General features: G+C 40.6%; 1 protein-coding gene across 2 annotated transcripts in view; it reads right to left on the bottom strand.

The window, feature by feature from the left end:
* Window positions 1-16,792, bottom strand: part of ELOVL7 (ELOVL fatty acid elongase 7) — a 64,524-nt gene that overhangs the window by 24,328 nt on the left and 23,404 nt on the right. For both annotated transcript variants that reach the window (XM_026670512.2, XM_087958392.1), the window contains exon 2: window positions 2,467-2,597. In XM_026670512.2, the coding sequence (XP_026526297.1) occupies window positions 2,467-2,530 (64 nt within the window). In that variant the 5' untranslated portion in view covers window positions 2,531-2,597. The remainder of the gene's footprint in view (window positions 1-2,466; window positions 2,598-16,792) is intronic.

Here is a 16,792-nt window from a genome sequence, read left to right as displayed (position 1 = left end):
GGCAAGTCAGAAAAGATGTTTATGCCTACCTTCTTCCTTATGCATTGTTCATAGTGAATAAGGAGGGAGGACTGGGTCTCCATGATGCAAACAACAATCCGTACCTATGGAACAGTCCTGCAATGTTCCCTCCCCCCTTTTCAAGAGGCAGAATAGTATTATGACCCGATAGATTTCTAAATAATTATTTTTGTATTAGCAAACAAATAATGATATTCAGACAAGGTAATGAGAAAGATTATTATTGGCTGCATAATAATCAGCTCAAATCAACTCATACTCTGTCTTTCCTTCAACATAAATATCAAGTTTATCCTTCCTTATCAAAGCATATAGTTGTTCATATATTTTAATAACCAGTATGGAAAAATTTTGAGTTGCAAATTTTTGTGATTGGGTTTATGTCATTCAATAAACTGCTATTAATCTATGGGTTATTAAATAAATCATCCTTTAGGTTTAATACAATATGAGATATGATATACCGGTGAAACTCAAAAAATTAGAATATCATGCAAAAGTCAATTTATTTCAGTAATGCAACTTAAAAGGTGAACCTAATATATGAGATAGACTCATTACACGCAAAGCAAAATAGTTCAAGCTGTAATTTGTCATAATTGAGATGATTATGGTTTACAGCTCATGAAAACCCCAAATCCACAATCTCAGAAAATTAGAATATTGTGAAAAGGTTCCATATTCTAGGCTCAAAGTGTCCCACTCTAATCATCTAATTAAGCCATAACACCTGCAAAGGGTTCCTGAGCCTTTAAATGGTCTCTCAGTCTGGTTCAGTAGGAATCACAGTCATGGGAAAGACTGCTGACCTGACAGTTGTACAGAAAACTATCATTGACCCCCCTCCCATAAGGAGGGAAAGCCTCAAAAGGTGATTGCAGAAGAAGTTGGATGTTCCCAAAGTGCTGTATCAAAGCACATTAATAAAAAGTTATGTGGAAGGGGAAAGTGTAGAAGAAAAAGGTGCACAAGCAGCAGGGATGACCGCAGCCTGGAGAGGATTGTCAGGAAAAGGACATTCAAAAGTGTTGGGGACTTTCACAAGGAGTGGACTGAGGCTAGAGTCATCAAGAGCCACCACACACACACAGATCCTGGATATGGCCTTCAAATGTCGTATTCCTCTTGTCAAGCCACTCCTGAACAACAAACAACGTCAGCAGCGTCTTACCTGGGCTAAAAAAACACAAACTTGTCTGTTGCTCAGTGGTCCAAAGTCCTTTTTTCTGATGAGAGCAACTTTTGCATCTCATTTGGAAACCAAGGACCCAGAGTCTGGAGGAAGAATGGAGAGGCACACACTGAAAGATGCTTGAAATCCAGTATGAAGTTTCCACAGTCTGTGTTGATTTGGGGAGCCATGTCATGTGCTGGTGTTGGTCCAATGTGCTTCATTAAGTCCAGGGTCAGCGCAGCAGTCTACCAGGAGATTTTGGAGCACTTCATGCTTCCTTCCGCAGACGAGCTTTATGGGGATGCTGACTTCATTTTCCAGCAGGACTTGGCACCTGCCCACACTGCCAAAAGCACCAAAACCTGGTTCAATGACTGTGGGATTACTGTGCTTGATTGGCCAGCAAACTCGCCTGACCTGAACCCCATAGAGAATCTATGGGGCATTGCCAGGAGAAAGATGAGAGACATGAGACCGAACAATGCAAAAGAGCTGAAGGCTGCTATTGAAGCATCCTGGTCTTCCATAACACCTCAGCAGTGCCACAGGCTGATTGCTTCCATGCCACGCCGCATTGAGGCAGTAATTGCTGCAAAAGGGGCCCACACCAAGTACTGAGTACATATGCATGCTTATACTTTTCAGAGGTCCGATATTGTTCTATGTACAATCCTTGTTTTATTGATTGCATGTAATATTCTAATTTTCTGAGATTGTGGATTTGGGGTTTTCATGAGCTGTAAGCCATAATCATCACAATTATGACAAATCACGGCTTGAACTATCTTGCTTTGCATGTAATGAGTCTATCTCATATATTAGTTTTACCTTTTAAGTTGCATTACTGAAATAAATGAACTTTTGCACGATATTCTAATTTTTCGAGTTTCACCTGTAAATGCTATTGTTATAACATGCTAGTTAGATCATTTTAACATCCTTACATTAATTATTCTTGCATTTTCAGCTTAATGCCATAGCACAACTCTTAACTAAAATCTTTTAAAAATATATAAGTTCCATTTCCCATTTCTCAAAAACAATGTTAAAATATATACTGAAGTAGCATCTTTTAAAAAAATTACACTATGTGCAAATAGAATATGCTAAAAATGAAGAAATTTGTGAAGAACTAAGTTTAACTAGTCTCACAGTCTTCATGTTTCCATAAAAACATCTTAAAGTATTATTTATGCATAAGTTGTTATATGCTTAAATTATAATGAGATACATTACACAATTAAGGGAATGTTATCAAGAACAGGACATACCGGCATCTTTAATCCAATCATCATAAATCAGTACAGCCTTCCCAGTTAAATTATTAAATGCCATTTTCACAGAATTGCATAGGATTCAGGATTCTTCCTGAAGGCAAGTAGGATAGTGTATGTTATGAAATCTGTAAGAAAAAAAAGGAATGGTAGTCTTTTCAGAATTTAGAAAACCAAGTAGATGATTGTTATGGATTTACAATATTTGCATAATATCATTTTCTGCTTTAAAGTAGTTTATTGCCCATGTGTGATGACCCAGGGTGAGCTACAAAAGGAACAAAGCCCCCAAAACAGGTGAAGTCCCTTTAATTCCTTCAACTTGGCTTCAAAGGTACAAATATCATTGACTGGAGAAAAAACTCCCCCACAAACAGTTGCAAAAAGGAAGAACTTCTGTTCAAACTCAAAATACATATAAATTATAAACAGAAAAAAACAAACACAAACCACACTTAAGAATTAATGAGACAAGGCAGGATAAGGGCTTGAAGATGTCTACAGATATTGAAATACACACACTGGGAAGGACGCCAGAACTCAGCTAAGAACTGACAGACTAGAAATATTTTCATGCTTTGCTTCCAGCACTGGCCCATGCGCAGTTTGTCCTTTTAAACAGTCCTCAACGCTGCAGCCCATGAAGAGGATCAAGGCCCTTTCCTCCCCCGTAGACCACGCCATTCACGTTTCTCCCTTATTTGCTCCTCCCTGCCTGCCCTAAGATGAAGAGGGGATGGACCTGGGTCTTCCTCTGAATGCCCAGCCGGCCTGTGCCCTTCCCCAGTTTCCCCCACAACCTCCAGAGCCACACTCCCACTCCCTGTCAGCTGCTCCTCTACCTGGGAGTTAGATTCTAACAGGGGCATGACACCATGTAAATAATAGTCACATTATGTTATGTCCTTATGCACCCATGTAAGTAATGTAGTCATGTTATGTTCTGTCCTTATGCACTTAGAAACACAACTCTAAGAATCATTTTCCACAAATAAGCCTTAAGTAGTGACCAGAACCAAAATGAAGATCAACTTCATGACTGTAACTAAAGCAAAGAACAATTTGAATATTCAAATAATACTATCAATAGTGCTACAACTACAATACACTGAAAACCATTTCTATATTTATCGAACTTGATTTTCCCATTTTTCTCTGCTGAAGTTATGAAGATATTGGGCAACAAAGATATGAAAATTTAAACACTGTTTTTCTTATTTATATTTATTCTTTATTTTTCTTATTTATTTTATATTTACTTATAAACAGTAAAAAAATTCATTTTGCTCAGGAACATAACTATGATTAAAATTGAAAACTCTCGTAATATGTTTATTTACAGCATGAAATTGATATACCACCTCAATCCTACTTAACTATGCACTCTACAATATATTATACTGATACAATATTAAATATTATAGTATTAACATATATTAAAAGACAATAGCAATTATGCGATAATGCATAAAAATATGACCAAGTTAATACTTGTCATATTGCAATTTAGTAAACGCTAAGTTTTCATATTGCTATGATAAGGAACAAGAAACTTGCTCCTTTTATTTGTAAATCTTTTAAAATACCATACTTTATACCTTTACTTAAACTACCACTGTTGGAAAAAGAATTCTCCAAAAATTAAAGATTTTTCACTATTTGCCAGCAGTCCACATAACTTGCTATACAACTGCCATTCAGTGTACATGCCCTCCTAGTACGACAGTGTATGTGTTTCATCTCATCTCGCATCATTCATTATATATTCTACTGCAATCATTTGGCCTTTCAGTAGTTCACAATAACAAAAAATACAGCAATAACATAATGCTCACTAAAGCATCAATGATAAACTAAAATCAACACTACTGTAACAAATAATTAAAACTCACAGCCCAATGGCACATGCTTATTTATCACAAGCTCTCCACAATAGTTGTTTTTCATATTTTGCAGAAAACCAAAAAAAGGGACAAAACTAATTTCTAGAAGGAATCTTTTCTAGAAGAAAGGTACAAGACACAACAAGACAATGGTTGCAAACCTCAGCATGTTTCACCACACTGAAACCATGGACTAGTAGCTGTTTCTTCTGGGATACTTAAATTGGACTGATTCTGACTGAAGAAAATTATCAGTGTAAAACCGAATTGGGCTGTATAGGTTAAAAGCAGCACTGGAAGCCAAGAAGAAGTGTAAGTGTAAAATACGATATTAAATTTGATTGTAGTGATAAGGGTCAACCAACACTCTAATCCTGACAATTCTTTTGGCTATTATTATATAGGGCCTCACTCGGCCCTACTGGAAACCAGCAAATTAGTGATGCCAACTAAATGTGATGTCCCAACTCAATCAAATATCACTAAGTACTTTCCAATCTCCACAAATACCCAGTAATCATATTAACTAGTGCATGCAGCTATAGTCCCCTCATTAGTGATTATCCCCCAGCGTTAGATTCCCTGTCACATTGTACGTGGGTGTGGCTAGCTGGTTCTTATTTGTTTATGTAATAATTTTTATTCTGCTGTTTTGATTGTACGCTGTCCAGAGTCAGTTTGGAGTTGGGCAATGCCTAAAATGTATAAATTTTCTCTCTCACCCAAGACAGCTATTCCCGTTCCACTCACACTTGGAGTTCTTTTGACGATAGACCTGCCTGAGTTCACCAGCCTTTAAAAGCCAGGGTCCTTGACACACCACCACCACTGATTCTATGCTGAGTAGCCTGGTCCAAAATTCAACCTTTGTTCTCATGCACTCCAATCATTTTCAAATCATCAAATCATCAGTAATTTTCTACAAACTTCCACTGCCTCTGTATGTCCAGGAATACATATAAATCAGGTTTCTGCTCTCTAACTCATTGATCCATGTAAAGTTAATGCAATTTGGAAAGTGTCCAAATCGACACCAACACTCACCACTTTATTATGTGGCAAGGCAAGGCAAGCTCTCCAAAGATCTCATCTTCAATGGGACATTCTTCTGCAACCTTAATAAGGTGTTGGGACAACAGTGATGGACCAAATCTTGCATGACAGTCTTTCAAAAACATTGGCACACTCTACTGATCACTATCACCTCAAGATACTTAACTGGCAGAGCACTCCAACTGAATACCTGTGTCCAGGCAATTTTAATATTTAGCATCTTACATTTAGCATCTAAATGCACTTATGCCAGACAGATATCAGATTAAATATAAACATAATGGAAATCTTTATTTCCATGAACTGTGACCAATCCTAGCTTCTTCTAGATTTAAAAGATTTCTCTATTACTCGTTGATAAATAAGAATTTAAAGCTAGTAGTACCCTCTAAAAGCCTATTTAGTGTAATGGCTAAGGTATTAGGCTAGAACCTGGAGACTGTGAGTTCTAGATGTGGCTTAGATATGAAGCCAGCTGGATGACCTTGGATCATTCTCTCTCCCTCAGGCCTACGAATGGCAATTGGCAAATCATGTTTGAGAAATCTTTCTTGAGAAAGAAAAATGCAGGAGTTTGTCCAGGTAGTTGCCAGGAGTCAATGTTTGACTTGAAAACACATTACACACACACACACACACACACACACACACACACACACACACACAAACAACAACACCCCATTCTCTGTACAGATTACTATCACAACACACTACCTACTGTGTACAGTAGTGTTCTGTGTACAGATAACCGTGTAGAGATTTCAGTACAGCAAAATCTTCCCATTTTATTGCTATATAATCTTATCATCAGTTTATACAAGAATCATTCTTACCATGTTTAGGCCAATCTTATCATCAGTTTACAGAAGCATCCTTACCAATATTAGGCTAGGTTTCAGACATAAGTTCAGGACAAAATCTTTAGATTGCATAGTAAGTATCTTGATGTTTATCTACTTTACTTTCAGAAAGTATGTTAGTGAGTATATTAGAATCTTAATGAAGGCACATAAAGAAATTCATATGTTAACAAACTCAAAAAATGGGAAGCAATTGATTCTTTACAGAATAGCATTGCTTTCTGCAAGCAGTATGCTATTATTAATAGAATATATATGCTATTATTAATAGAATATATACAACACTTCAGAATGCATGAAGTATTTTGTTCAACTCAGAAACTTATTGTTCAAGTCAGAAAGTTTTGCTTTGCTTAAGAATCATGTGGAATTTTAAGAGGAATTAAATAAGCTGTTCACCTTGTTTAGGTTGCACCATACCCTCAGACAGTTCGGGGTATGCAGGGACTGGACTGGACTATAATGCTCAAAAACAGCACTGTGATCTTTCAGGGAACAACCATTTACATAGACAAATGATTATAAACAAAGATGCACAGAGATTTGTTCATCAGCTGAATGGGTCTTCTATTGGATTCTTACTAGAAACGTATTTTCATAAGCTGTAATACTCTATTTGAGTTTTTAACCAGTTATGGCAGGGCTGTCAAACTCAAGGCCCGGGGGCCAGATGAGGCTCAGGGGGTGCTTAGATTTGATCTGTGGGGTTGCCCTGGAAACAGACTGTCTACTATTAGACTGTCTACTATTGACCTCACTCCTTTCCTAAGAGTAGGGGGCGTGCATAAGCGCACCAACATGCCTACCGTCCCTGTCCTATTGTTTCTTTTATTTTTCTTATATGTACCCATTTCATGTATTCATAACTATGTATATACTTATACCTATTATCTTGTAAGCGATTGACAAATCAAATAAATCAAATAAATAAATAAAAACAGCGAAGGACAGGCCCGTAGTGCCTTTGCCAGTGAAAACAGGCTCCCAAACTCAATTTTTGGCTGCGACAATCTCATGCAACTATCTGCCAGTGGAAATAGAGCTTGGGAGGGCCGCGTGCTACATTTTCCCTGGCAGAGGGTTGCAGGAGATTGTCGCAGCAAAAAATGGAGCTTGGGAGCCCGTTTCCTCTGACAAAGCGCTCAGGCCATCACAGGCACCCCTAACACGTGTGACATCAAGCTGGCCATGCTCCCTGCCCATACCCCCCCCCAAAGTCAAACACAACCCTAATGCAGCCCTCAATGAAATTGTGTTTGCACCCCTGAGTTATGGGGTTGTTGTTATGGGGCTGTTCCTCCCATATCTAAGACATAAGACTGCATGCATAGCTGCAAGATTGCAATCATGCAGTGTTATGCATGCATTAAAACACAATTTTGGAGTAACTAAAAAAAACCATATAATGAGAAATGGTTTTTTTCCCCTTTGTTAGAAAAGAATTTTCAAAGAAAGTTACAGTATATACTGTATGGTTTTTAACTTCTCCTTACCTGCACCTTCCCAATTTAATTCTCTGAATAATTTGAGATAATTTAGTTGAACAAGTAATGAAAATGGGTTTCAACAGGTGCTATGGAACTTTTCATTGTTGAAATAGAAAAGCCCAATATTTAAACTATTCATCACAAGCAACTAATCCAGGTATTAGTTATAAATTCTGTATTGTCTCCAAATCTCCAAATTATAGGCTTACTTCAAAAATCCCACAGAAATGCTGAGACAGCAGTACAATTTGCTGTTGCCTCCCTTCCTTATCTTTTTCCTAAACAAGTAAAAGCATATATTCCAGTTAAAAGGTACTTTTTCATAAAGGACACAGACAATGAAACCCTTTGCAGAAAATATTATACTTTCGTATAATAACTAAAGAGGCAAAGAAATTCAAGATATTAATAAATTCTCATGCTCCTTCTGTGGAAAACATAAAACAGCTCACAAGATAGATAAAATCTAACACTGCTATGGAAAACTTCATCTTTCAAATTGTTTCCTATGTTTATTTGTATCTAACGAAACCACACTAGCAAGTTCCAGAATGGAACATTCCTTTTAAAATAGTTCAGATGTTTAACACCAAACCCAGGAGAATAAGACTGCAAGATGTGGTGTTTCTCTTTACCCTTGATCATCATGTAAGCAAATGTAAGAAATTTATTGAGCAAATGCATTCTGGAGTTAAACACCTGAACTGATTTTATATGGCTGGCTAGGAAAGGATAAGGCTAATACCCAAGTTTCACATTCTTACCTAGGCACTTGATTCTTTTGTAGGATGTGTAGTTACTGATTTGCTGATGATCTTATTATATTGGTTTCATCTTGCATTTTTTTATTTCCATGCTGAGGTGTACAGAATGTTTTAAGTCTGAAACATTTCAGGTTTTGGAACATTCTATTTAAAATTCAAAACAGCTATTTCAGTGTTACTAGAAATGTTCTAATCATTCTAGAAGGATTCTTAACTTAAAATTTATCTGGTGTTATTGGAAGAGCAATGGCCCATATCTGGGGGGGGGGGGTTCAAATGTTTTTACTACCTGTTCTGTGGGAATGGCTTGGTGGGCATGGCATGGCATGGCTTGGTGGGCGTGGCAGGGGAAGGATACTGTAAAATCCCCCATTTCCTCCCCAACCCCACTAACCTGCTTTCCAGCTCTGTTCTCCTGTGCAAGGCAACAAAAGAAGACCCAGATGATCAGCTGGGATTCAGGAGGCAGATTGGGCGTTGGTAGAAGTTACCGAGAACGCCCTTTCTATCTATGCTGCGAGAGAGCCCAGGATAGGTTGACTCCTTCCTATGATGTCATAGCCGAGTCTGTACTAAGATATAAAAGCCAACCCCCAAGAGAGACCCCAGCTTTGGCGAAGATACTTGACAGACTGAAAGGTGTCTCTAAAAGCCCAAAATAAATACAGAAATATGTCTTACCCTCTCCGGACAAATCAAGGGAGGGGCTGGGCTCTCTCGCAGCATAGATAGAAAGGGTGTTCACGGTAACTTCTACCAACGCCCATTCTCCTCCATGCTGCATCAAAAGCCCAGGATGGGACATACCAAAGCTTGCATGTCCACGGGCGGGTCCTCGTCTGGCTCATCACACCAACTGTGGAACCACTCGTTGAAGCACCCGTCTGCTGAAGGCTGCAGTTGCCGAGGCAAAAGCATCCAGACGGTAGCGTCTGATGAAAGGAGACGGGGATGTCCACGTGGCCGCACGACAAATCTCCTTTAAGGATGCTTGGGTCGCCCAGGCAGCAGAAGTGGCCGTGCTTCTGGTAGAGTGCGCCGTCAGACCTCGGGGAACCAGAAGGGCCGCAGCTTTGTGGGCCTGCTCAATGCAAGACCTGACCCACCTGCTAATAGTAGGAGAAGAGGCCTTGTGCCCCAAGTGAGAAGGGAAAAAGGAAACAAACATGGCTTCCGACTTCCTGAAGGAGGAAGTGCACTTAATGTATATTCTAAGAGCCCTTCTTACGTCTAGCGTGTGCCACTGCCACTCTAAGTCATGGTGCGGGAGAGGACAGAAGTCAGGCAAAACAATGTCCTGGGACCTGTGAAACCAGGTGTTAACCTTCGGAATAAATGAGGGGTCCAGACGAAGAACAACCCTATCATCGTGAAAGGAACAAAGGTCCTGTCTGATGGAAAGAGCAGCAAGCTCAGAAACCCTCCTGGCAGAAGTGATGGCAACAAGGAACACTACCTTCAGAGTCAGGAAACAGAGAAACACTGTTCTAAGGGGTTCAAAGGGGGGCTTTGTAAGGGCATTAAAGACCAAATGGAGGTCCCAGGAAGGATACCTGTGAACCACCGGAGGGTGCAGGTTGGAAGCCCCTTTCAAAAACCTCCTGACTGAAGTGTGATAGGATAAGGAAGGAAGCGAACCCCATGAAAGGAGTGAGGAGAGGGCCGCAACCTGCCTGTGTAAGGTGTTGGGGGCCAAACCTTTCTCCAGCCCATGCTGAAGTAAGCTAAGAACTTCTACCAACTGGGCTGAAGCAGGAGAAAGACCCTCTCTGAGGCACCATCGGGAAAAAGCCTTCCAGGTGGCATCATAGATGCGCCTTATAGAAGGTTTGCGAGAAACCAGGATAGTGAGGATGACCCTTTCTGGAAGATCAGCCTCCTCTAGCCGCTGCCGCTCAAGTGCCACAAAGTCAGCTTGAACCACTGGGGCTCTGGGTACAGCATGGCCCCCTGGTGAAGGGAGATTAGATGGGCAGGGATCCTCCAAGGAGAAGCCACCGATAGGTTGACCAGGTCCGCAAACCAGGGCCTCCTTGGCCAATAGGGTGCCAGGAGGAGCTCCACACGTTCCTCCAACCTCTTCTGAATTACTGCCGGAATGATGGGAAGTGGGGGAAAGGCGTAGAGGAGACCCTTGGGCCATCTGCACCGAAGAGCATTGGTCCCCTCCACTCCCTGGCAAGGAAACCTGGTGAAGAATCTGGTGACTTGGGTGTTTTGAGGAGTGGAGGAAAGATCCACCTCCGGTGTTCCAAATCTGAGGGTAAGATCCCTGAATAGAGACGGAGGAATCGACCATTCTGCCTGGTTGACTAGGCTCCTGCTGAGCCAGTCAGCCTGGGAGTTGCCAACCCCGGAGATGTGGTCTGCCGAGATTGATAACAGGTGTTTCTCTGCCCATAACCCCAACCGTAGAGCCTCTCTCATGAGGGCTTTGGACCTCGTCCCCCCTTGCCAATTGACATGAGCCTTTGCGGCCATGTTGTCCGTAAGGACTAGAACATGAGAGCCGGTCACTGATTGCCTGAAATGCTTGAGAGCCAGAAAAGTGGCTCTGAGCTCTAGCCAATTTATGGGAAGGGTCTGTTCGGATCTGGACGAAACACCCTCAGCTATCTGGCCCTGCATATGGGAACCCCAACCCAGGAGGCTAGCATCGGTGGTTATCACTAGCCTGTCTGGGTCCCTGAACAGGAGTCCTCTCCAGATAGATGGGGAATGCCACCAATTGAGAGATCTCCGGATTTGTGGCGGGAGTGAGACCTTGATGGATGAGTGGCTGGTTCCTGTTCGTTGGTAGGGAAGCAGGAATCATTGGAGGGCTCAGGAGTGGAGCCGAGCCCACGGGACGATGCCAATACAGGAAACCATCTCCCCCAGAAGTTTGGACAGCAGCGACAGGGGGACAATTTGATGTTGCTGGATCTGGCTGATGATCTCTGCAAGGCTCTTTCCACGAGCTGGGGACAGCAAAACCTGGCATAATGTGGTATCGAGGACTGCTCCCAAGTGTTGTAATTTGATTGTGGGAGAGAGCTGGCTCTTTTTGGTGTTGATGGAAAATCCATGGCTCTGGAGACATGACAGGGTAATTTGCAGATCCCGATGGGTCGCAAGGATGAAAGAATCAAAATGTCATCCAAGTAGTATTGGATCCTCACTGGAATAGAACGCAGAGATGCCACCAATGCTGCCAGAACCTTTGTGAAGGAGCCGATGACAGGCCAAAGGGAAGTGCTTGATATTGGTAATGGGTATTCTGATAACAGAAACGGAGAAACTGGCAATGATGAGGCCAAAGGGGATGTGGAGGTAAGCCTCAGTGAGATCAATGGAAGAGAGGAGGTCGCCCTCCCGAATGCTCTCTAAAATAGAATGCAGAGTCTGCATTTTAAATCATCTGTATTTTACAAATGGGTTGAGAAATTTTAGATCAAGTATGGCTCACCACCCCCCTGAGGCTTTGGGAACGATGAAAAGGCGAGAGTAAAGTCCACGTCCCCGTTGAGACAGGTGAACAGGTTGAATAGCCCTGATTTCAAGAAGGTGCTGAATGGCCTGATTCATGAGGGCTTGCCTGGAAATGTCCCAAGACACAGGACAGATCAAATTTTTTTGGGTGGGGTGGGGTTAGGAAGTCCAATTGTAACCCTGACCTAATAGTGCTGAGCATCCAGGCGTCCGTCGTTGACTCCTCCCATTTGGAGGCAAAGAAGGCTAGGCAACCTCCGATGGGTGGGGAGAACGAGGGATTACTTAGAGCGATGGAAGGAACGACCCCCTCCCCCGAAAGGGCCGTTTACCAGTAGAAGGCTGTTGGGTGCCAGATGTTTCCACCTGTTGGTCTTGGCGTTGGGAGTATGGCCTGTAAAAGCGGGGGAAGCGAGATGAGGTCTCCACTTGGAAGGCAGGAGGGCGATAAGGAGCAGGGCGATAGTCGGCTTTCTTCCCAGAGGAAGAGAGAATTTTACGTTTATCTCTGGTTCTGATGAGATAAGGTTCCAGAGCATCGCCAAAAAGCTTATCGCCTGCGAATGGAACTGAAGCCAGCTTCCATTTTTGGCGTGACTCCGCCTGCCAATTTTGGAGCCATAAAAGTCTTCTTGCTGCTACAGAAGATGCCATGGCCTTGGATGCAAATTTGGCAGAATTGAGAGTGGCATCCGCAGTGAATTCCGCTGCTGCAATAATCTTATTAAGGTCTTGGTGAGACCGAAGGTCAGAAGTAGGCAATCTATTCTGGAGTTGGAGCTGCTTGAAGAGAGGAAAAGAGTACTGAAAATCGCTGGTGATTGCTATCTAACAGAACGCTTTCAGAGACACAGCTGTTAGGGATAACATTGGTTACCTAACTTAGTTTGGGTAGAATAATATATAAACTATGTTAGTGAGTTTAAGTGTATGCATCACTTTAAACTGTAAACCAAGTTTTTGGGTGCGGTTGTAGAATCACCATAAGAGGGAGCAAGAGAGCTCACTGTTTGCTCGGCTTTTACTGGATTGCTGACAATGAAGGATTGATGGTGATAAACTGCGTGTTTGCTGAAAGAAGAAAAGGGGTTTGATTTTCTTCATATCTCTGACTGCAAAAGAGATATATCACTGGACTGATTGATTGTAAGTTTAATGACCTCTTTTTCGACACTGGACTTTGAAAACTGATTAACCCCGGATGGACTGAACTTAGTGTATGATATATGGACTGTTTTGACTATGCTATAACTCTTGCTGGAATAAAAACTATTTAACTTGCACAGTGTATCTGTCTTACTGAGTGCAAGCTACTACAACGTTATTATCTCACACATATCTGCCTGTCTGCTAGACTGCCGTTGCACGTTCTGCTAGGGTGTATATCCCTAACACTGGTTATGGGCCCAGGTGCACAGTCAGACTAACCAGGATATAACAGGCTTGTGAGTGAGAGTTTGTGTAGTTACACAATACTGTAAACAGACAGCTATGTTTTATTAATTATAGTTTAATATCCAGATAAAGATGGCAGAAGTCAATTTACAAAGTTTGTCTCTAATATCCAAACTGGATGGAACAAACTATGTTTCATGGTCTATGAAATGCAGCCTACTTCTACGAAGAGAAGGTTTGTGGAGTATAATACAAAACCCACCAGAGGTAGATGCATGGGATCCGGAGAATGAGGATGATGCCCAGAAAATTCAAGAATATAAAGTGAAGAATGAGCAAGCTCTCTGTATAATAGGACTGACACTTTCTGACCAGCAACTTGTCCATATTCATGGAGAAGAAACAGCTGCTAAGTGTTGGGAGAATTTAAAGAAGATTTATGTTCGAGACAGCGTAGGAGCACATATTAATCTTACATGGAAACTGTTTAGAACACATCTTCAAAAGAATGGAGACATGCTAAATCATATAAACTCTATGAAGATAATTTTTCAAGAACTGCATGAAAAGGAACTTATCTTCTCTGAATTACACCAAGTTTATATTATATTATCTTCTTTGGACGAGAGTTTTGATGACTACGTAACTTCACTTGAAGTTCTGCCAAAAGATAACCTTACATTAACTGACATTACTGGCAGATTAATTGAAGAAGCCAGGAGAAGGCTTGAAAGGGATCAACTCAGAAGGGAACAACCACAATGTGAAGAAGAGAAAATATCTTCGTCAGCATATACAATTAGAAAATGTTTTAATTGTGGAAGAAAAGGACATTTGGCTAGATTCTGCAAGAAAGCAAAAAGCCAAAAAGCCAGCCAGAATTCTAAAAAGCATCAAAAGGATAAGAAATGCTTAGAGTTAGCCATGTATAGCAACGAAACTGTGAATAATAATTTATGGGTGTTAGATAGTGGAGCATCTCACTGCATAATGAAAGATAAGAAAAAAATTTGTTAAGATGTCCACAAGTTCACAACAGATATCGTTAGCTAATGGATGGAAACTTAAGGCTAAAGATCAAGGTATAGCATATTGTTCTTGCATAAAAGAAAATGTAAAAATGTTATATGTACCACAGCTTAAGTTTAATTTGCTTTCGGTTAGAGTTTTGGTTAAACTAGGTTATGTAATTACCTTTAGGGGAGACAATTGCATAATTGAAAAAGAAGGTAAAAAAGTGACTGCAACTTTAAAAGGTGAATTGTATGTGTTAAATGATAATTTAGAGGTAGCTAACACAGTTTATAATAATGTTAAACCTCATAATGAGTGCATACATCTGTTACACAGACGTTTAGGGCATATAAATTTTAAAATGCTTAAACAAACGGTAGAACTATCTAAGGGTATAAAACTGAAACCTTGCAGTAAGTATTTGCACTGCAATTCATGTAGTGAAGAGAAAAGCAAGGTGATACCAGCAAATAGAGTTAATGGATTTAAAACAAAGGAGCCTCTAGAGGTAGTATTTGCTGACACATCAAAATTTCTTTAATTGGCTTAAATTCGCTGAAAGAAAAACTAAAAAGAAATTAGTAACTCTTATCACTGATAATGGTACGGAATTTATAAACAATAAATTCCAAAATAAACTGAAGATGGCAGGTGTTGAACATAAAAAGTCTGCACCATATAGGCCAGTGATCCCCAACCTTTTTTATGCCGCGGCCCGGTACCGGCATCAGCTGGGCGCCGTGGCCCGGTACCGGCATCAGCTGGGCGCCACCATCTTTTTTTGATGAAAAAGTGCTTCCGGTGACCTCACCGGAAGCACTTTTTCATCAAAAAAGATGGCGGCACCAGCGCTTCCGGTGAGCTTTTCCGGGTAGAAATGGCTTTCTACCCAGAAAAGCTCACCGGAAGCACTTTTTCATCAAAAAAAGATGGCGGCGCCCAGCAACCAGCGGCCCGGTAGGACTTGTTCCGCGGACCGGTACCGGTCCGCGGACCGGTGGTTGGGGACCCCTGATATAGGCCACAACATAATGCCTTTATTGAGAGACGAGGCCAAACATTACAAGCAATGGCTCGTAGTATGTTGTCAGATTCAGGATTGCCTGAAACTTTGTGGGGAGAAGCAATAATGTGTGGTAATCATATTTTGAATAATGTTGTTAACTCAACAACAGGTGAATTACCATTCACACGGTGGCATGGCAGAAAACCTGACCTAAGCTACATACACACATTTGGAGCACCAGCATGGGTGCATATCCCTACACAATTGAGAAAGAAAGGGCAACATAGGGCTAAAAGGTTATTTTTTGTAGGTTATGAATCTAATCACAAATCATACAGATTCTGGGGAAAAGGTACATCTAGAGTTTACTGTAGCGCTAGTGCACAATTCCTGGAACATGTAGGATGGGAAAAACTGGAGCAAGATTCAAGTAAGGAAGTAATTATAGAACCCTACAAAAGACCAGAAAAAATCAGTAATAAGAAGAGTACAATTAAAGAGGAAGTACATGAAGAGCATATAGGACCAGAACAGGAAGAAATACCAGAACAGGAAGAAATAGATAATCAGGAACAGGTAGAACATGAAAGTCCACCTGTAAGCCCTGTAATACCTAGACGTTCTACACGTGTAACTAGACCACCTGATAGGTATCAAGCAAGTGTAGTTTGCCAAGTTAGTAAAGTTCCAACTACTGTTGAAGAACTTAGGATGTATCCTGCAAAGGATCAGGAGAATTGGCAAAAGGCAATGGAAAAGGAGTTAAATTCATTAAAGGAAATGAAAGTATATGAAAATACCAAATTACCTCCAGGTGAAAAGTCCATTGGTTGCAAATGGATATTTAAGTTAAAAACTGGTAAAAATGGGACTGTTACCCATAAGGCTAGGTTAGTAGCTCAAGGATTTAATCAAACTGCATGTGATTATGATGAGGTATTTGCACCAAATTTAAAGGCTACAACCTTGAGAGCAGCTTTAGTGTGGGCAGCTAAGAAAAATTATATTATAAATCATTTAGATGTAGAAACTGCCTATCTGCATGCACCATTGCAGCACACTATATATTTAAGGAAACCAGTAGGCATTAAAGATGATAAAAATAATAATGACTGTTGGAAACTGAAAAAGAGTCTCTATGGATTGAAACAATCTGATTATGAATGGAACCAATATATTGTAAAAGAGTTAAACAATATAGGATTTAAAGCAGGTTTAGCTGATCCATGTTTATTCAAGAGAGAGACAAATTGAATAGTATCATTATTATTGTTGTTTACAGATGATATTGCTTTAATAACGAAGACTAATGATGAAGCTACTGAGATAATATCATTATTAAGTAAGAGAATAAAATTAAAGCATTTAGGAGAAATAAGACAGTATTTAG

The sequence above is a fragment of the Notechis scutatus genome, chromosome 2 (assembly GCF_049901735.1).
Source record: "Notechis scutatus isolate UNSWTSFEM ecotype Mainland chromosome 2, rNotScu1.2, whole genome shotgun sequence".
Taxonomy (NCBI): domain Eukaryota; kingdom Metazoa; phylum Chordata; class Lepidosauria; order Squamata; family Elapidae; genus Notechis; species Notechis scutatus.
This window is presented reverse-complemented; position numbering and strand designations above follow the sequence as displayed.